This window comes from Sturnira hondurensis, unplaced genomic scaffold (assembly GCF_014824575.4).
Source record: "Sturnira hondurensis isolate 20B ecotype Veracruz unplaced genomic scaffold, ASM1482457v3 Scaffold0014099, whole genome shotgun sequence".
Lineage (NCBI taxonomy): Eukaryota > Metazoa > Chordata > Mammalia > Chiroptera > Phyllostomidae > Sturnira > Sturnira hondurensis.
Window position 1 is genome coordinate 1,382,102 of NW_028086730.1, and position 19,881 is coordinate 1,401,982.

The following is a 19,881-nucleotide window of genomic DNA, read 5'->3' on the forward strand; positions in this document are numbered from 1 at the left end:
GTAGACGGGCGTGGGAACCGAAAGCGGATGAGCTGGCGTGTCACAGTGGCCCTGTCTGCAGGCCACGCAGCCAGGCATGGGGCACTGTTAACTCACTTCAGTCAGACGCATGGGTTTGCTCTCCCTAGACCTCAGGACTGTGGGAAATGAAGGCAGCCGCCGTCCCTCCCCGAGTGGGTGCTGGGCCTTCGGGCCTGTGCGGCTGCGGGCCCTGAAAGCACTAGCAGGGGTTCCGGGGCTCCTGAGCTGCCCCCTTGGAATACACCGGAGACAGCCTCCTCGATACGGGGTGTGAGGACCGTCTGGCCCCCACGGAGCCTAGCAAGTGGGCCGGTCACAGAGCAGCTGAGGGCCAGCGGCACTCAGGCACGCCTCCCGGTTGACTGAGAGGAGATGGAGTGTCCCAGGGCCATGCAGCTTGAGCTGAGGAACTGCTGAGGTGGATCCCAGCTCTTTGTCCGAGGGTCCGCGACGGCTTTCCTGGACATCGAGGCTCCCCCCTGGAGGGGCTGGAAGCGTGGAGGTGGACAGGCAGCTTGCCTTGGAGCAAGTGAGGGCCGCACCGTCCGTGGTCCGTGGAGCCCCGTCTGACCCCATGGATGTCCTGCACTGGCAGCTTCGGGCTCAGCACACAGAGGGCTCACTTTTCTTCTAATAACAGTTTGTTTTTCCTGTTCCAGCCGGCCGCACTTGGGCAGTGTCCCGGACTTCCGGTTCCCCATGGCGGACAGCCCTGTGGACTCCTATGGCGGCAGCGCGGTGCTGCGGCGCCCCCAGAAGGGCCGTCTGGCCGCCCTGCGGGACGAGCCCTCCAAGGCAAGGGCCTGCATCCTCCCCTGGCTCCCTCGCCACCTCTGCTCCCAAGGGCGTGGAGACATTGTAGGGTGGCAGGGTCAATAGGTCATGCTGTCTCTTCCCCTCATTTCCTTTTTCTAGGTAAAAGATTACTTTAAAGGTACGCTTTCCTTTTAAAGAGGGTAAATTCTGATGAATGTGGCCTCTTAGGGACGACACAGTGTTTGTTAGTTGTTCTGAAGGGGCGACCGGGGACCACTGACTACACGTGCCATTGACCCTGAACCACCAGGGTCTGAGCTGTGCAAGTCCACTCACACGCGGCCTGTTCAGCTCGTGAACGGACCTGGCAGAGCTGGGACTCACGGTCCTTGCGAGTGTGCTCTCCTGGCCTTGTGGCCACCTCGATGGCAGCTGTTTCTTCGTATGCCTCCCCAAGGGCACGCTCCTTGGTTTTAGAGGGGAAGGGAGGGGGAGAGGCGAGCACCGCTTCTCCGGCTGGCTTTGTGGTAAGCGCAGCATGTAACACACAGCACGCATTCCTGGTACCGTGGCAGGCGGGGGGCGGGGCCAGGAGCGGAGGCTCAGCCTGCGCTGGGTGTCCTGGGGCACAGGCCACGTGGGCCTGCGGGGACTCGAGGGCCGTCCCTGGCAGGTCCAGAGGGAGGACAGGAGCCCGGGGGCGCGCTCCCGCGGGCGGGGTTGCAGCAGGAGACAGGCGGGACAGCACGTGGCGTGCGTGGGTGAAAGGAGGCGCAGTGGGGCGTGGAGCGGTGCAGCGGGGGGGCTCCAGCATGCCCCGGGTGGGGCCCACAGCCGAGGGAGTAGGGGCTCTGGGGAGAGCTGTGGCTCTGAGTGGAAACTGAGTCCAGTGGTGGCCAGGCAGGCCGGCGCGCTCTGTGGTTTATGCTGTTTTAGGGAGAGTGGGGCGTGCCCTTAGCTGGCGGGAGCAGACCCACTGAGAACGGGTCATCCTCAGAGGACGGGGTGGTGGGTGAGACTGTGGGGTGAGCCGTAGGGGCTGGCCTGGGTCTCAGGAGGAGGGTGAGCCCGTGGGTGTCTAGAAGTGCTCCCTCTGGTGGCAGCTGTGGGTGGAAGGACCCTGACGGAGAGCGCTGTAGGAGGTCAGGAGAGGGCGGGGCTTGCAAGGAGCCCATGGTGCTCACAGAGCCCCCCACGCGTGCACCGCCTGTGCGCCCCTCACCCTGGGAGGGTTGGCTCGGCACAGAGCGCCTTTCCCGCGTGCCCTGCTGTGCCCCAGATTCATGCAGTCGTGCAGGCACACAGTGGACGCACCTGGGGGGCCCGTGCCTCTCTGCAGTGCTGATGCCCCTACCTGTGCCGTGGGTGCCCCCTGGGGGCAGCGGTTGGGAAATGCCAGGAACTCCAGGGGACCCGAGTGAGGGTTAGGGCAGCTGAGGGGAGCCCGGCTGCGGGGGCACAGATGCATTCTCTCGTTGCCATGTGTGGCTGACCGTGGGGCGGGTGCGTTGCTTTACCTTTCAGCCTTCTTTGACTCGGTCACCTCAGTGTGCTGAGTGATGTCACAGGAACTTCTCGCCCCCCCCCTTGGTGTGAGGACACGAGTGTCACAGGCCATCCTGTGGACTTGCCTCCACCCCTGTCCTTCGGCGCTGCTCCCGTACCAGGCACCAGCAGCTTGGAAGCACGGCCCACTGCTCCCAAATCTTTGGGCTTCCGTCTAGCAGTCTGCACAGCTTCAGATGGGTTTAAGGCACTCTAACCGGGGCTGTGCTCTGGGCCGTGGCTGAGGCGTGGTTCCTGGTTTCTAGGTACAGACCCTGAACGAGCAGGATTGGGAGCGGGCCCAGCAGGCCAGCGTCCTGGCCAACGTGGCACAGGCGTTCGAGAGTGATGCCGACCTATCCGATGGCGAGGACGACGGGGACCCGCTCTTTGGCTCCTCTGCGCTGCTGTCCCCCAGTGGGCAGGCCGACGCCCAGACGCTGGCCGTGATGCTCCAGGAACAGCTCGACGCCATCAACAAAGAGATCAGGTGCGTGTGGACAGGTGCACGTGGGCCAGGCAGTGGGGCCAGTCCCAGGTCAGGAAGCAGCCGATCCCTGTTCCTCCCCCCCCCCAATCAGTAATCATACCCTTGGGCGTCACCTCTTCGAGCCGCTGTTCCTGGAGTTCACATGCCCTGCCTTCCTCACCCAGTGATGCATGCGCTTGCTGACCCGGGGGCGGTCGGTGTGCTGACCTGGAGGGGTCTCTGTGGGTTGCAGGCTGATCCAGGAGGAGAAGGAGAGCACGGAGCAGCGGGCCGAGGAGATTGAGAGTCGCGTGGGCAGCGGCAGCCTGGACAACCTTGGTCGTTTCAGGTCCATGAGCTCCATTCCCCCATATCCCGCCTCCTCGCTCACGGGCTCCTCCCCACCAAACAGCGGCCAGTCCACGCCACACCGGGTCCCGCGCAGTCCAGCTCGGGAAGTGGACAGACTGGGTGTCATGACACTGGTGAGTGGGAGCCCCCCTGCTGTGTCCCCGCCCGCCTGCCCAGCTGGGTCTCAGGCAGTCCACAGAGGCTCTGGGTTTCGCCCAGAAGAAACACAGGTGCTGAGCTTTGCGATTGTCTTCCAAGTCCAAGGCGCGGGGCGCCAGCTAGCGTGTGACCACTCAACCACAGCACGCTGACAGGCCTGTTTTCACACTCAGCACCAGCTCAGTGCATCGTCAGGAACTGTTCTGGTTCTTTTTTAAGGTTTTATTTACTTATTTTCAGAGAGAGAGGGAGGGAGAACGAGAGGGAGAGAAACATCAATCAGTTGCCCCCCTACTGGGGACCTGCCCCACAACCCAGGCATGTGCCCTGATTGGGAATCGAACTGGGGACCTTTCGGTTCACAGGCTGGCACTCAGTCCACTGAGCCACACCAGCCAGGGCAAAAGTTTTTATTGTGTGATGTTGAGCACAGCAGCTTCAAGGGGGAATGTTTGTTTTCTGGGATTGAATAGTTCAACAAAAGTGAGCACCGTGGTAGTGCGTGGAAGGCGCACGGAGGACGGATGCCCTTCTCCTTAGGGACCCCCGCCAGGGCTCGGGCCTGCAGCCAGGAGGCAGGAGCTCGGAGCAGGCCAGGCCCTCCTCCGAGGCACGCACTGCCTGGGAGGCCAGCAGCCACAGGCGAGTGCAAGCCGGGGTTCCTTGGGTTTCCTGGGAGAGCCCCTGGAAACTCAGTGGCTTTAGGGTTGCCGTGACGAAGTGGGACTCCAGGCTCTATGTGAGCCGCCCACTGCACGCTGACAGTTCACCGAACCTCCACCTTTCGCTGCCCCGTCCAAGCTCCTTCCAGCCGCCTTGTGAGCTGGCAGGTGACCTTGTTGCCAGGGCCCCATCGGTGGCCTGGGGTGGAGTAGTGATTAGTCTGTTACGAGGTAGTTTGGCCGACATCGTGAGCTAATTAGCTAGTATTTTAAACTCTGACGATCCCGTTTGTGGTTTCGTGGTTGTGTGTGCTGCAGAGGTTTTCGTGACAACCGCTCTGTGTGCTTTTCTGTCTGGCTAGGACCTCCTGTGCCATCGCAGGGCTCTGTCTGTCCCGTCGTCGCTAATCCAGACTTCAGCCCCTCCCATCCTCCGAGTCGATTCCTCCTCCTCCCCCCCCTGCCCACCCTGCACCGCCGGCACCACAGGCGCAGGTCACAGCCGCGGTGCATGGTGCCCACACAGTCTCGGCTCGGGGCGTGGTGGCGGCTCTGTCTTCCCTTCTCATTACATAGTGCTTCCCCCGAGCAGCGAACTTCCGTGTGTCGCTGAGCAGCAGGCGTGGGCACAGGCAGAACAGAGCCGGTCGGAACGGCCTTGCTCAGGACTGCGCAGGCGTGTGCTTCACAGTGAGGTGCCCCCTCCCCGGCGTGCAGAAGTCACACGGCCCTGGCCGGGCAGCTCAGTGGGCAGAGCGTTCTCCCGGGAGGCCGAGGCTTCGGGCTCGCTGCCCCGGCCAGGGCACGTGCCAGAGCCGACTGAGTGGGTAGATAAGTGGGACCTCAGGCCTCTCTCCCCCCACCCCCAGTCGATAAATTTCTAAAAGCGTGAAGAGAAGCAGCGACCCACTGCACGTAGGGTTGACGGAATCCCGCCCCAGATGGCGCACTGCCGGGTGGCAGTGGGGTCCGTGAGACTGTCGGTCTGGTCAGCCGGGGGCCCGTGGCGGGTGCCTCCGCAGATGGTTTTTCTGATGGAAACACCGTGAGTCATGGGAGGTGAAGTCTCCACCTGCCGCTGTGACGGCTGTCGCTCCAGCGCGTGTTCGCAGGGCTCCTCATTTACGCAGCACGTTTGTTTTGAGGGCTTTTAAATAAAACTCTAGGTGAGGCCTTGCCATTCCGAAGCCAGCCTGCCCAGCTCCGCCCCCGGCCCTGCGGTGACCTGCTCGCTGAGGAGACTGGTGTTCTGGACAGTGCAGCCTGTTCCCCGCCGAGGGGGGCGGGGTACTGCAGAGGGCGCAGTCTCGAGGAGCGCCCCACTTCAGTGTCCCCGCACCGGCCAAGGGGTCCGGGTCCCTGGGGGGCGTTGCCCGAGTAGGTTTTGAACAGCTTACCTTTAAACTGGGGCAGGGGGGCGCACCTCCCGCCCCCGCAGTTACGCTTTTTCCGCAGCCTGGCCCACGCGTCCTGTCGCCCCCCAGCTGGCACGCGAGGCTGCTACTTGTTGCACTTTGAGCGCCTGCGTGGGCACTAAACCTGTTTCTCTTCATTTCTTTGCACGCCTCTGTCAGCCTAGCGATTTAAGGAAGTGTCGCAGAAAGGTAAACTGTCCCGTGGTCTGTGTGCCTCTGTCCCCCTGTGCCGCGTCAACAAGAGCCTATGGCTTTACGTGAACTCCCGCTGCGGGGGTGGGGGTGACGCGTGCCGACGTGGTCCCGGCAGTGCAGAGGCCGCCGGGCCCCCCTCGTGCCGCCTTGTGTGGGGGGAGCGGCTTGGCGGTTTCCCAGAACGGGACTCGAGGAGCATCGGGCCCCGCCCTGCGGCCTCTTCCTGTGTGTGGCACGTGTGGTGTCGGTGTTCACTGGGGCGGGACCCCGGGGAAAACCAGCTCTAATCACCGCAGCCGGTGGCGTCTAGTAAGCCCTTACTGTGTGCAGGCACTGGGCTCCGTGTTCACGAACCTGCTACCCAGTTCTCCAAACACCCGTGTGAGACGCAGGCTACCGCTGTGATCCCCGCTTCACTGGAAACGGAGGCTGACGAGGCCGCGCGCTGGGCCCGGGGTCCCACAGTCAGGAGCGGTTCGAGCAGAGCCGCCTGGTCTCAGACCTGCACAGCCGGCCTCGCCCTCCAGTCGCCTCTCCCTGGGCGCCCTCGGCTCCTTGCAACCCGACAGGGAGGTCGGGCCCCTCCCCTCACTGTGGCCGTGACCCTGGTCAGGAGGGACCACCAGTCCTCCGACTGCCCCGCTCTGCCTGGTGATGCGCTCCCAGGACAGCCCCTTAGACAGCCGTTCCTTTCGCCCCTCGGGCTCGGGTCCCAGCTCTGTCACTGACGGGTGTGTGGCTTGGCTCTTCTCCGCCCTGTGTGTGCGTGGCTTTACCCTTCTGTGATAGCTTTAAGTGACGTCAGGTATGAAAACGGGCTCCTCAGGTGGCTACGAACAGGGTCTGTCTGCGTGCCGGCCGTGAGCTGGCCAGGCACCAGCACCAGGCGCAGCGCGCACCCTCCCATCGTCCTGCGGGCAAGACCTGCGCGGGGAGGGAGGGGGCAGGCCGCCCTGCACCCCGGCTGCGGAGCCCAGCGCTCTGCCTCGGGCTTGCAGACAGCTTCTCAGAGGGCCTCCTCTGGGGTGGTCGTGGGGATGCAGCCAGTCGGGTGCCGTGGGCCCAGTGCCCTGCGGACTCGGTCGGTGTGTGCGCACTGTCCCCCCGCCCCCCTCGGTGTCACTGGCATGTGCTGGTTCCAGGGAGCCTCCCCTTCTAGTGAGTCTGGAACGGCATGTGGATTGTAGTCCTGGGGGGACCCAGTCCCATGTGGGGTCTCGTCCTGCGTGGGGTGCATTCCCCAGAGGGCGAGGGCCAGCTGAGCCGGGTGGGGTGAGGCAGGCACCCGTAGCCAGGGGCTTGACCTGTCCGCTGTGCTTTGAGTAGGTGGCGGCCTTTGCTGAGGGAGCCGTTGGCTTCCAGCAAGTTTATAGTCAGTTCGGCCACGTGGGCCCCTCTGTCTTGTTCTTTGTCTTCGGTTGTTCACAACTCTTGTAGCCTGCCCTCGAGGTCCCCCCAAGGTTCTCGTCACCTGTGGTCTGGTGACAGCCAGGGTCCGGAAAGGACGCAGGACCACTCGGCTGCTGCCGGCGGTCAGGTGCTGAATGAGCACAGCCCCGTTCTGAACTGAGCCATTCGGTGTTGAGCCACTCAGGACACAGTGGGCCACGTTCTGCACAGTCTCATTAAAGTGAAACACGTGCTGGGTGCTGCGGTCTCACTGTGCGCACAGATGCTTGCCACACCCAGTGGGCCCCACCCCCATCCCAGATGTGGGAGTGAGCCCCAGGGGCCTCTCTGGTCCCCATGTTGTTGCGGCCACCCTGCTTCCCACACTCATGTTCCCTGCAGCCCGAGGGACCGGGAGTCCGCTGACACCATCTGTTAGTGAAAACCTGGGGTTGCTTCATCTAGGCGCGCGTGCACACGTTGTGTCTCAACCGCACGTGATGGTTCAGTGGTGACACGCAGTCTGGTTCTTACCGGGAAGCACCAGCCAGAAGCGTGGTCGGGCGGGAGGGCGGCAGAGCTCCGTGTCACTGTCAGAAAGGGTGCTGGCTCGTGGTGCCCCGACCCCGCTCCCGAGGTGTGTGCACCTTACTGGCTTTTCTTTTGAGTGGCATCGGATCCGGACGCTTTCCCCAGCTCCTCATCGGGGAGTGAATGCCGTCTAGTTGGTGAGGCCGAGGGCTGGGTCTCTGCCCCTTCGGTGGCTCCCGCTCCACGCCCCCTCCTGTCATAGGGTTGGAGGGTGGCCCCACCGGCTGCCTGGGGGCCCAGGGACAGGCTCAGCCCGAGTCTGCCACCTGCAGGCGGGTTGGGAGCGGCTCCATGCTGTGCTCGCCGCGGTCCAGGGCCCCACGCCTCATGGCTGGGCCACCCCCAAAACAGCACAGGCTCGCAGCCTGCCTCTGTGATCAGCCCAAAGCCGGGCTGAAGACCAGCGTGTGCCTGTGATTTGTGCCTGTGTGATTTTTTTTCTTGGTCGATGTTGCTAACTAACTTGACACTCATTTCCACCCCTCAGTTGCCGGCTTCCCAAGAAGAGGTACGAGATGACAAGACGACGATACAATGTGAAACGTCCCCCCCTCCCTCCCCGAGGTCCCTCCGCTTAGACCGGCTGCACAAAGGCGCCTTGCACACGGTCAGCCACGAGGACGTCAGGGACGTCAGGAAGTAAGGGGCATGCGTGGGCGCCACTCCCCGTGGGGGGCTTGATTGAGTCTGCACTTCCAGCATCATGAAAGCATGTTGATCTTTTTCTTGGGGGAAAAAAGCAGGAACAGTGAATTTAGAGCAGTGCTGTGATTCCAGTCACAGGATAAAGGGGGTGTTCTCAGGGCACCAGCGGGCCTGGATGCTGTGTGGTATCGGGGTGATCTGTTCAGGCAGAGGGTGCGGGTGGACTGAAGTGAGGAGAGGTTGCCTGTGTTAGGGAAACCTCGTTTCCCGAGCCCCAACAGGTGGACTGTTCGGGGAAATCGCTACTCCTGTTGGAGCGGTTGCCCAGCACACGGCACGTCGTTCTGGTGGTCTCCTCCCTGTGGGCAGCAGGTGGCTCTCAGGAGCCCTCTGCCTTCCAAGCTGCGGAGATTCCCCATCCGGATGGCCCCCGTGGGTCCTGCGCTACACCAGGCAGTCATCCAAGGGGGCAGCCCCGCCTTAGTCACCTTGCTCTTGTGAACAGCCAGGGGAACAGGCACACTCGGGGGATGTGGGGGCTGGGAGAGTGGGGGCTGTCGTGTCACTAGCTGTGAGGGGATCTGGGGTGGGGGCAGTCCAGACTCCCTTGGGGGGAGGCTCCCCCTCCGAGAACCTCAGCCTCGGTCCTGTGTCACTGGGAGCCTGTGTCCTATGTGTGTGTGTTTTGTGAAGATGGTGTCTTCGCAGAGACCGGAATGTTTGTAGTGGAGTTTGAGAGTGGGTGTTAAAACCGTGCAATCCCCAGTTCGTGGGAACAGAGCGCCTTGTGATGAGGACACTTGTTAAAGGTCACTTTCTGTCCCCAAAGCTCCGCGGGCTCCCAGGATGGTCCAGTGAGCAACCCCAGCAGCAGCAGCAGCAGCCAGGACTCGCTCCACAAAGCCCCCAAGAAGAAGGGTATCAAGTCCTCCATCGGCCGCTTGTTTGGCAAGAAGGAAAAGGCACGCCCCGGGCACGTCGGCAAGGACGCGCTGGGCCAAGGTTGGTGTCCCCACACTGTCAGGGCGGGGTCTGCCCTGTGCACCCTGCCCTTCATGCACGGGGTCTGCCATGCCAGCTGGAGTCCTCTGGGGGCACAGGCTGGGGAGCTGCGTCCGTGCAAACCCGGGAGCCTCAGTGATGCTCCTCTGTCCAGAGTAACAGCCTCTCATGGCAGGATGGGTTCCCGTCCCCAGCACCTTCAAGTCGCAGACACAGCCTGTAGAGCCCCCACTCCCTGCAGACCCGGCCCGCCTGACTGGGCCACGGTGGTTTTCTCTTACTTTCACGGCCACTCTGCTTCCTCGCAGCTGGTGTCTCAGAGTCAGAGAGCGCGTCTCAGGATGGCCTGGGGCTCAGCAAGCTTGGAGGACAGGCGGAGAAAAACCGCAAACTCCAGAAAAAGTAAGCTTCTGTCGTGTGTCCTACTCACGGGACACTATCTGGCTGTGCCGGGCGTACCTGGCAGTCACTGGCCACTCGCACCACCCGGCTGCGTGGGCGTGCCGTCTTCTAAAAGCCCAGCCCCCATCAGGCCGTGCTTCTGGGGAACTGGCGCAGGCCGTGTCCTGAAGGGCCCCCTGTGCAGAATCCCAGTCCACCTCAGGGAGCTGTAGAGCAGGGGTGTTGTGGGTCCGGCGGGCTTGGCCACAGGGTGTAGGGACAGTGACCACATACTCCTGTCACCTGAGTGTCAGCCACACGCATGTGTGCGGAGCTGTGCACAAGGTGCCCGACAGGGTGCCGCCGCGTCGGGGAGCGGATGTAACCGTGTGGCTGCAGCCCCGACGGGACCTGTGGGCTCCTGCGGGGACTGCCTGTCTCTGCGGGCGTCGGCAGGAGGTGGGCCCAGCTGTCCTTTGTGGGAAGCTGCTCCTCGGCAGGTTCTGAGTTTTTAAATCTCAGCCTCTCGATGTTCTGTCTGCTTCTCACGTTTTAATTCTGAACTGTCTTGACTTTGAAAGGAAGGGGTAATGGTGGAGATGGCTTTCCACAAAGCCACCCAGGCACCAACATGCCAGATGGAGGCGCAGGCGAGGGGGGCCAGTGGGGGCCGTCTCTCTGGGTTTGCCCACCCTGGGGAACGGGTGTGGGTTGGATCTTGTTCAAGCCCAGAGCCGGGTGGGGGGCGGGGTAGGCTGCGACAGTCCCCCCGAACCTGCTTCCGCAACCAGAGAGGTGGTTTGTGGTCCAAGCTTGAGCGTGGGCGGGACTCTGATGGAGAGCCAGGCGGCGGGGGCCAGACAGGGCAAGGCTGGGCAGGGTCCTGCGATCGGGGCACCCGGAGGCCAGCTCTGGCCCCTGGGACCCTGTCGCCGAGGCCCGTGGGCCGTCGGCTCTCGGCTGCCGGACGTGCCAGTTGACTTGGCCTTGTGAAACTCGCCCCGTTTAAGTCCTCTCAGAAGTCCGGACGGGGGCCCTTCCTGGAGCCCCACTGGCGAGACCTCGGGTGGAGCGCTGCTGTCTGTGCCCTTGCTCACAGTGGCGTCGGGCCACGGGCGGGTGTGCGGGGGCCGATGTGCTGTCGCTGTTGTGAGCTGCATGGACAGGCTGGACGCTGACCCGGGTCAGTGTCCTCTGGCTCTGACGCTCAGGCCCAGGCCTCCCCCCACGGGGCCACACTGTGGAGTGTCCATCTCGCAGGGCGGCGCCCGCCCCTTTCCTCCTAGAAGGCGCTGTTTGCCGGAGGGCCCCAAACTCGAAGGTGGCCGTGGTGCGTCACTGTGTCTCCTGCATCTCTTTGTGGTTCCCCGGGGCGGGGGGGGGGGCTCAGTCACTCGGCTGTGCAGAGAGAGCCTGACTGAGGTATTTGCCCCAGCATGTGATGAAGTTTCACCCTCAGGCCTGCGTGTGCGTGCACGCGTGTGCGCGGGCTGGTGGTGGGCAGGTTGTCCAGAGCCAAGACGTCTGCGTTGGCGGCCCTGCACGCCTCACTGGGCACTGCAGCGGAGGCCGAGGGTCTGCGGGCGGGCCCTCTCTGAGCAAGGTGCTGGTGCACGGTAGCCCAGCCTGTGTTCGGGGGTTGGGATGGGCTGGGGGTGCGAGGGCTCGTTGTCTGACTGGAGAGGGTGGTTCGGCTTTAGTCTGACCAGTCAGCTGCAGGTGAAATCAGCTTTGAGGAAAACGCTTCATCTATAAATGCAAAGTGTGCATTGTTCAGAAAAAGGACGTTTATGGTAGATGTAGAAACCTAAACACATTTTTTTTTAATCGTCTTGTTAGCCCCTCATTTTCCTCAAAGGTGTGCCTTTATAGAGGTGTGGCTAAACGTACACAGCCAAATTCGTTCACTGTAGGGAATCAGTACGAACCTGCCAGGGTGCAGTGGCTGCACCTGGTTGTGGACGCACCGAGGGAGCCTGGCCCTGCAAGTGTGTCCACTTAACCTGTGCTCCCCACCTCCTCCTGCTCGCCCTGCAGGCCTAGGGTGCACGGTTCGTCCACTGGTCCGGGCCGCCGTGCCGGCCATGTGTGGAGTCCTGGGGCATGGCTGCTGCCCACTCCGGCTGCTCCTCCACCCGCCCTGCACTCCCCAGCTGCAGGGTGTGCCGGCGCAGCTGAGCCTGGGAGCGTGTCGGCCCCTGGATGCCTGCGTGCTCCTCAGAGACTGGAGGCGCAGTCTGGCGTTGGGGCACACCCCTGCAAGGGGCCAGGCAAGGCACACTGGAGCCTCCTGGTGTGGAGGGCAGCTGGGCCCTTGTGTTGCCATCCAGTTGTGAAGCGCACATCATTCAGACGACATGACCCTCCTCTCACACACAGGCCTGCTTCCGAATGTGCCCTTGCCCGGGGCCCGGTTGAGGCCGGGCAGCGTGCCAGTGGACTGTTGCAGCGAGCCCTTCCCAGTCTCCCCGGGGTTGAGACTTGGTCCCCAAGCAGACTGGCTCAGCAGCCCCGCACTGTCCCCACCTGTCCTGCTCCACAAGGCGGTGGCCCCTCTGGAAACGGAGGCTGTGGGTGGTCAGAGGAGGCAGGTGGTGCTGTCTGACACTGGGGAAGGAACCTGGGCTGATGCAGACAAGTTCTTCCGCACCACCACCCCCCCACCCCGGACCGGGGGTCTGGGCTGGCAGTGTGTGCCTCGTTCCGCAGCACCTGGGCTCCAGGCTCAGGCTCCGTGGGGCAGAGGCAGACAAGACGCCTGGGCCGTCAGAGCCCGGCTCCTTCGCGCTCTCCTGTGTTTGGGGGTGCGGCGAGCAGCTGGACAAGGTCTCGTGTTGGGTAGCAGTGACCTGTGAGGGACGCTCCTTTCCGGGCGTCTATCCCTGTGGGTCATAGTCTGGCATAGCTGGGTCCGAGGCTGTCCAGAGCAGAGAGATGGGTGTTCCGGTGACCGTCAGAAAGCGGTCGGTCATCAGGCGAGCTGGCGTGTTCGGTGTAGCCACTCCGTCCGTGCCCCTTGCAGCCTGGGGACGTTGGCTGCCGGTGTGGGGCCGTGCTCAAGGCCAGGCAGAAGAAACGCAGTTCCTGGGTGAGGCGCAGAGAGAACGTTCATGAATACAAGTCTCAGGCCGGTGGCCTCTTCTCCAGGAGCCTCTTCGGATCCCCTTCCCTCCAGCCGCGCAGGGGCTTGGGAACAGTCACCCCCCAGAGAGGAAGGGGTGACAGCCCTGGGCCAGGTTGCAAGTGTCAGCTCTTCTAGACCCGGGACTGGCCTGATGGGGCAGGGCCAGGAAGCCAGCAGACAGCAGGCCAGCCGCCCAGCCAGGATCTCCTCACCCTGCTGGCTGGCGTCCCCCCCGCAACACCTGTGTGCAGCTTCGTGAGGACCCTGGGCCTCAGCTCAGAGATGCAGAAGGAGGTCTGAGCCAGAGAAGGTTTTGTATGAACAGGAACGACCGCCGCCGGGGGGTCAGAAGGCCTTGTGCCGGTGTCCGCACAAAGAGTTGAGGGCGATTGTTAACCCTGCGGTCCTTGTTCACAGCAAGGAAGCCCCCTTGTGTGAAAAGCGAAGTCTCTAGAAAGGTGCAAGGTCCCCGTTGCTCCTTAGTGCACCTCTGGGCTTGGGGACCTTCAAGCCCCCGGCCAGGCCCGTGGCAGGTCAGTGCTCAGGGACTCGGCACCGGGGCATGCTGCTGCTGGGAGGTGTCGCTCCTGCGGCCCACAGGGCTTGACAGTGTCCTGGGAAGGCACAGCCACCGTCTCTGAGCAGCATTTGTCTCTGGACATCAAGAGCAGGCAGTCCATGGGTCTTTGTCCTTCCCGGCTGGCCCCATCCTGGGTGTCAGAAGGGCAGCACAGCGCTGGGTCCGGGGCACTTTCTGTGTGAGCAGCTTTGCTTGTTCTGAGAAGTTGGGCCTTTTCAAAACGTGGCACTTGAGCTCTGAAGACAGTTGTCACATTCTCTGGTATGACTGTTCCTAGACAGTTACAGTATCTCTCATCCTCGGGACCAAAGGCTGACTTAGGAGACACTTGCCTGAAGTTCTCCGTGAACTGTTTTGAGCTTTGGTTGAACACACCTTGCGAGTCCAGAGGGGTAGTCTGGTGCTGAGTGGACGCACCACAGGTCCCACGTGTGCCTTTGCAAGTGAGCCACTCAGTGCCCTGTGCTGCAGAACCCACTGCGGGGAGCGACTGACTGAAAGTGACCTAGGAACTTCAGGATGACTCGGGGCCGTCCCGGTGCGCAGGGCCAGTGGACCTGCCCCCCCCAGTCCCTCCTGGGCTTCTCACGTGGAGGACGAGATGGCATCTCCGGGGGACCTGCAGCGGGAGCAGGAGCTTCCTGGGCTTGTTGGTGTCTCTTGGGTGACCGCGCCATCGGTAGACAGGATCGCGGTTTCCAGCGCGTGCTGTGGAGCAGAAGGACCAGGGGCCCTTGGCTGCAGCCTTCTGGGTTTCCAAGTGTGTGTCTGCTGCCCGCTCCTCCCCCGAGGTCCTCTGTGCTGGGGCCGTTCAACGCTGTCGACGTGCTTCCCACGCTGCTCAGGAGACAGCTGCTCACTCCTCCTTGAAAGGCAGCGAGGTTCGCTAACAGGAAGTGAGGGAGAAACTGCTTCCCACTGGGAGGGCTGTTTCTTGCAGCCTCGACTGAATTAGCTGGGGTGGCACTGGGTGGTGGCTGCGTCGGTTTCCAGTGCACGGTTCTGTGGCACTTCGTCTGTACGCGGTGCCCTGTGCACCCCACCCCGAGTCAAGTCTCCTCCCTAGACACAATGACTTCCGGAGGGGTGGGCGTGGCCAGCCACAGGCGTGGGGGTGACGCAGCCAGGCCTGCAGGGGCCCCGGGGCCGCCCAGCCTGCTCCCCTGGGGTGGTGGGCGTTGCAGAGGCATCTCGGGCACAGCCTGCCCTGGGCGCATGGGGGGACATTGTTGGGATACAGGTTTTCTGAAAGCACAGGTGACTTGATGTCATGGTTTGGCAAGTACTGATTAGATAAATAGCTAAGTAGAATAGAAACAGCCCAAATCTGGTCTGTCACCTGCTTGCCACATCAGCCAGTGGCTTGTGACAGCAGTCCCCATTCCGCCTCGTTCTTTGAATTCGTGAAGCTGAATGTCGGGAGGGTCCCCAGGACACAGACCGACGTCTCCTCATCAAACCAGCGCCCTTGCCTCTTCCTGCTGCGTCTCCTGCCTCCTCGCCCGAGGGGGGTGTGGGCGGTTCTCCCTGGAGCCCCCCTTGGAGGCTGAGTTGTCAGCGTCTCACCTCTCAGACGGCGTGGCTCGGAGCTACCGGCAATAGGCGGAGGGGGCAGGAGACAGGAAGGGGCTCGAGGCACACTCGCACCCGGTGGGGAGGTAGGGTGGGGAGGGGAGGTGGGGAGGGGAGGGGAGGTGGGGAGGGGAGGGGCGGGGAGGGGCGGGGAGGGGCGGGGCCCACCCTCAGTCGGAGTGTTTCCTGTCTGAGTACAACGGGGACCCCAACCTGATGTCTTGTCACCCACAGGCACGAGCTGCTCGAGGAAGCCAGGCGACAAGGCCTACCTTTCGCGCAGTGGGACGGGCCGACGGTCGTCGTCTGGCTGGAGGTACGCCTCTTCTTGCCCAGGGCCGAGAGTGGTGTGTGTGGGCGTGTGGCCCTAGCCACACTCTGAGCCTGACCCGGCCTTGACGCTTCCTGTCCCCAGCTCTGGGTGGGGATGCCGGCCTGGTACGTGGCGGCCTGCCGGGCCAATGTGAAGAGCGGCGCCATCATGTCCGCGCTGTCGGACACCGAGATCCAGCGTGAGATCGGCATCAGCAACCCGCTGCACCGGCTGAAGCTGCGGCTGGCCATCCAGGAGATCATGTCACTGACCAGCCCGTCGGCCCCGCCCACCTCTCGGACGGTACGTGCGTGCTGGCCACGCCCTTGCTGCTGTCGCGCCTCCGGCTCCAGCACACCCGGGTTCCCTTGTAAAACCCCCACCTTCAGAAGCACGGTGACCGTTCATCTGTGACGATTGGGTGATGAAGGACTTTACCGCGTGTTGTTGCAACCTCCAGCTTGCTGCAGTGGCTCTGACACGGAGGGAGCGGTTCTTGAAAACGCAGAAAAGCAATGGCTGCATTTAAACATACGTTTATGAAAAGCGAAGGGAGAGAGCTTAGGTCCCAGCTGTGTTACAGCCAACGTTTTCCTCTGCTGGGTGGTGCAGCCCATCGGCCGCCGCTTCCCACTGGGGGGCAGGAGCCGCTGGCGCTCAGGGCGAAGCAGCCCACATGTGGGCAGGCGTGGGGTGGGGTGACCACGAAAGTCCTTAGCGGGGGTCCTCCTGGTTGGAACAGTGGAGAAGTAACCTAAGAGGTCGCCTGGGAGGTAAGTGCAGGCTCCGGCCCCCTCTGCGTTCAGTGTGCTCTGAGGGGGAACCTCGGCTGGAACCCTGGGCCCAAGGACGGGCCCGTCTGTGGAGCCGGCCAGGGCCTGCTTTAGACCCCCGCTGCTCTGCACTTGGGGTCCCGCACGCTGTGTCTGCCCCACATGCATCTTTGGGAAAGGCCACCGGTGCTGGAAGGCAGCCCCCCACGCTCACCTGCTGTGCAGACAGCGCTTTCCCTGGGGCTGTCATCACAGGAGCTCTTCTGGCCCCTGCGCCCCGGTTTTGGTAGAGGGGCCTTCCCAGAGACCGCAGTGCTGGGCCGTGTCCCTGACACCGTTCTAGAGCATCTTAGTGACGGCAGCTCCTACCGGAGAGCAGTGCAGAGCCCAGCCCTCCCGAGGGAGCCCCTGCTCCCGGGGAACAGCCTGCTCCTGCCGCTTCACCCCCCCAGCCCCCGCCCGGGGCCAGGCTGTCCTTGCCAAGAGGCTCCTCCCGCTGGCATGCCACTGGGCCGGCACCCGCCCCCCACAGCCGGCTTCTGTGCGGGCCTTTCGAGTGTTCTGCTGGCGCAGGCTTGTCAGGTGCGTGTTCAGGAGCCGACATGCATGTCCTCTCTGTCCGTCCACACGCTGCAGGAGGTGAGCACGGTGGTCACACTGGTGGTCGTGGGCTCTCCTCCACGTGCCGCCGACAGTGCAGTGCTCCTGAGGCGGGGCCATTCTCGGGGGGCAAGCAGGGGTCAGCACGCCGTTCTCTGTGAGGCCCTCCGGACTGAGGGTGGCCTTCCACGGCTGCTTTGGAGTGCCCGAGGCTCACGTGTCTGCCACCTTTCTTCTTTGTCACTGCTTCCCTGGCCTTGGACGTGCTTGGTCACTGGGGTCGCCCCAGACCACAGGGAATGTCTGGCTCACGCACGAGGAGATGGAGACACTCGCAGCCACGCCGCAAACGGTCAGTCCTGCCGGCGCGCCGCCCATGGGCGTGCCGCTCAGCTGCGCCAGGAACAGCGTTCTGCATCACCTGTTCTGGTTGAGCGTGCCCTTGGGCGTTAGTTACGTGGGGTGGTGGCTTTTGTGTTTTGTCTTTTTGTAGACTTTTTTTTCAGAGTCGGTAGACTGGCTCCCTGTAGAGTAGATTGGATTCTTTCTCCCTGAGGGGAGGCCCCGTGGAGCCCCCGCCATGAGGGCCTGCCCCCGGCATGCTCCTCCCGCATGCAGCCCGTGCTGGCCGCGGGGTGCCTGCGTCTGCACGCGGGACAGGGCCTGGGCTGTGCATGAGCGTGCATGAGCGTGCATGAGACGTGGGCGGCCCTGCCCGCCGAGTCCGTGTGCGCGCGTCCCACCCAGCAGCACTAACCGTGGTGTTCTTTTGCATCCTGGCCGCGTGACCCAGGAGGATGAGGAGGGGAGCTGGGCTCAGGTTGGAGACTTTCTTTAATCTATTCTTCACTGTGTGCACGGCAGCAGAGAGTTGGAGTATGACGACTTACACTCTACTTTTCTTGACGCCTTTAATACCTCAGTTTATTCCGAGTGTTGTCAGTGAGGGAAGGCACCAGTCAGAGCAAAGTGCAGGACTCAGGAGTGACGAGAGGGCGTCTCATGGACAACTTTGACCATCCCCACACTTCCCGCGGGGGCACGTGGGTGTTCATACTCCTGAGATTACGTGTCTCAGTCCCAGCGGGGCTGTGTTAGAGATGAGATCTGCGGCTGCTCTAAAACCCACATGCGGGCGCATTCCCAGCGCAGGCAGGCCAGGGACCACCTCCGTCTGCGCTGGTGCTCGACGACCTTTCCCTTCATCTGGGGCCCTGAGCCTCTTCTGCTCGACATGGTCCTGGGTGCCGGGCGGCCCAGCGCTTCAGCCCGGGGAGCTCTCTCCCCGCTGTCATGCGGCCTCGCTGGTGCCGTGGCTTCCCGCAGAGACCCCAGCGCTGCGTGCGACGGGTCGCACATTTTAGCATCACAGTGGTGGCCACACACGGGAGACAGGCCTGTTTTCCCGAGGTTCTCATTGAAGGCCGTGGGGCAGGTCCCCAGGTGCGATGCGTGTGTGATCGTTCTGAATGTGGACCTTCCTGAGTGCACACCGTCGGTCAGACACCTGTTTGCCTCTCGTCAGCAGAGCAGGAGAGGAGAGGTGATGCTCCGAGCCCGCGCACCCCCTGTGTCTGTGCCGCCACTCCAGATCAGTGTCCCATTAGCCATCGGCCCAGTCAGCACGCTGTCCTGGGCCCGACGCAGTCCTCAGAGAGCTAGAGGGGCGCGCCCCATGGACACTGAGGCACCGGCCCGCCCACTTCCCCGCGGACCCCCGTCAGAGTACTGGCCTGCGAAGCAGAGCAGCCGGACCTTGCTCTTTGCCACAGACACCCAAGTGTGGGGGAGCCGAGCCAGGGACTCCAGGTTGGCCAGCAGTCGGTCTCGGGTGCCAGTGGGGGCTGCTCGGCGTCCAGAGCAGAGGAAGGCTAGGAGGCCGTGTCCCGGTGTCTGCGGCGCGGCCAGGCGCGGCTGTCCTTGTTTTGCTGCCCCCGAGCGGCCAGCTTTGGAGCCAGGGGCAGGTGTGAGGTGCCCTTGGCCCTGGGGGAGGAATGCAGCGAGGTGCGGTTAGAGCCACCAACGCGCCGGTCAGCGAGCACTTCTGAGTGTCCCCGAGACCGCTGCTTGCCAGAGCACGGCCGTGGATGGGACAGCCGTGATCCCTGCCAGCATCCCCCAGTTCACAGAGCTCAACAGACTGCACTGGGGCTGTGTCACTTTGAGGTGGAAGCACAGGCCCTGGGCTGCAGCCGTCTGCTGTTGCCCACGGGTCTGACAGGGAGAGCCCTGCGCGCGTGCTGGCCAGGAGCTGGGCTGCAGCCCGGGGGACCCAGTCTCCCTGGGGTCAGCTTGGCCCTCCCCGGAACTTCTGTTCCTGACCCCGGAGAAGTGTGGGAAGAGGCGAGCGCGGAGATGCGCGTGAAGTCGGCTCTGCCCCCAGGGAGTTTCTGTGTGGAAACGTCTCTGCGTTTTGAGTCTGAGAGCATGCAGTGCATTTAAGGAGGCAGGTGCTGGACACTCACGCGCCAGGCGTCCGGGAAGCGGGCCGAGAGCAAGGCCTAAAAGGCCGGGAAGCCGTGGCAATGTCCGGAGGTGTCCGTGGTGCCCCTCAGGCACGGCTGTGTCGAGCAGACGGGGAGACTGCTTTTCCCTGTGAGAGTTCCAGTGTCCCTGTTGGAGGGCGTGCCGGCCCCCAGCGTGCCAGGACGCGGTGGTGGGCAGAGTCCTATTTCTGCGGGTTCCACGCTGCACGGCTTCCTGTGAGTGTGGCCGAGTCGCTGCGGACCCAGACTGCGGGGCACCACTCTGTCTCCACTGTGTGCACACGTTCCCGCCACCTGCTCTTCTCCTGGGCAGAGCTTGCACGGATTCTGTTAGATTCGTCCCTGAGGCACTTGTGGTTGTTGATGGCACTGTAAATGGTGTTTCGAAAACATCGGTTTCCAGTTCATTTCTCGTGTTGACCTTGGGTCCTGCAGCCTGACCGCACGCAGCTCAGTGCTGGCGGCGGCTCTGCAGGCTCCAGTCCCCACCGTGGGCCAGCTCGTGGTCCCTCTCCCGCCACAGGTCCGCTCCCGGTTCCTGCTGTGTGTTGGGGGCTGGAGCTCTGCCCGCCGGAGTGGCTGACACCCCTGCTCTGCATCTGCCTTGTGGAGGGAGGGGTGTGGGGGTAGTGGCCGCCCTGTGTCCCGGGAGACGCCCCCCATCAGACGGAGGTGGTCGCTCCCACTCAGAAGGCCCAGGAGTCCGTAGGGGAAGGGTAGGTTTCGCTGGCACCGCCCTCGCCTGTGAGGTGATGCCATGCTTTTCCTCTTTCGCCTGTTGATCTGGGGAGTGGTACTGACTTTCAGGTGCAGACCCAGCATTGAGTTTCCGAGGGAAGCCCCACTCGCCCT

At 63.3% G+C, this 19,881-nt stretch overlaps 1 protein-coding gene across 9 annotated transcripts in view; it reads left to right on the top strand.

Moving 5' to 3' along the window:
• Positions 1–19,881, top strand: part of PPFIA1 (PPFI scaffold protein A1) — a 71,193-nt gene that overhangs the window by 41,570 nt on the left and 9,742 nt on the right. For 3 of the 9 annotated variants that reach the window (XM_037062576.1, XM_037062577.1, XM_037062580.1), the window contains 10 exons: positions 681–816; positions 2,589–2,812; positions 3,045–3,276; positions 5,538–5,567; positions 8,041–8,192; positions 9,028–9,200; positions 9,509–9,602; positions 15,092–15,173; positions 15,273–15,473; positions 16,833–16,895. In XM_037062576.1, the coding sequence (XP_036918471.1) occupies positions 681–816; positions 2,589–2,812; positions 3,045–3,276; positions 5,538–5,567; positions 8,041–8,192; positions 9,028–9,200; positions 9,509–9,602; positions 15,092–15,173; positions 15,273–15,473; positions 16,833–16,895 (1,387 nt within the window). Of the gene's footprint in view, positions 1–680; positions 817–2,588; positions 2,813–3,044; positions 3,277–5,537; positions 5,568–8,040; positions 8,193–9,027; positions 9,201–9,508; positions 9,603–15,091; positions 15,174–15,272; positions 15,474–16,832; positions 16,896–17,336; positions 17,364–19,881 lie in introns of all 9 variants that reach the window. The other 6 variants (XM_037062581.1, XM_037062582.1, XM_037062583.1 and 3 more) reach the window with 4 other exon arrangements.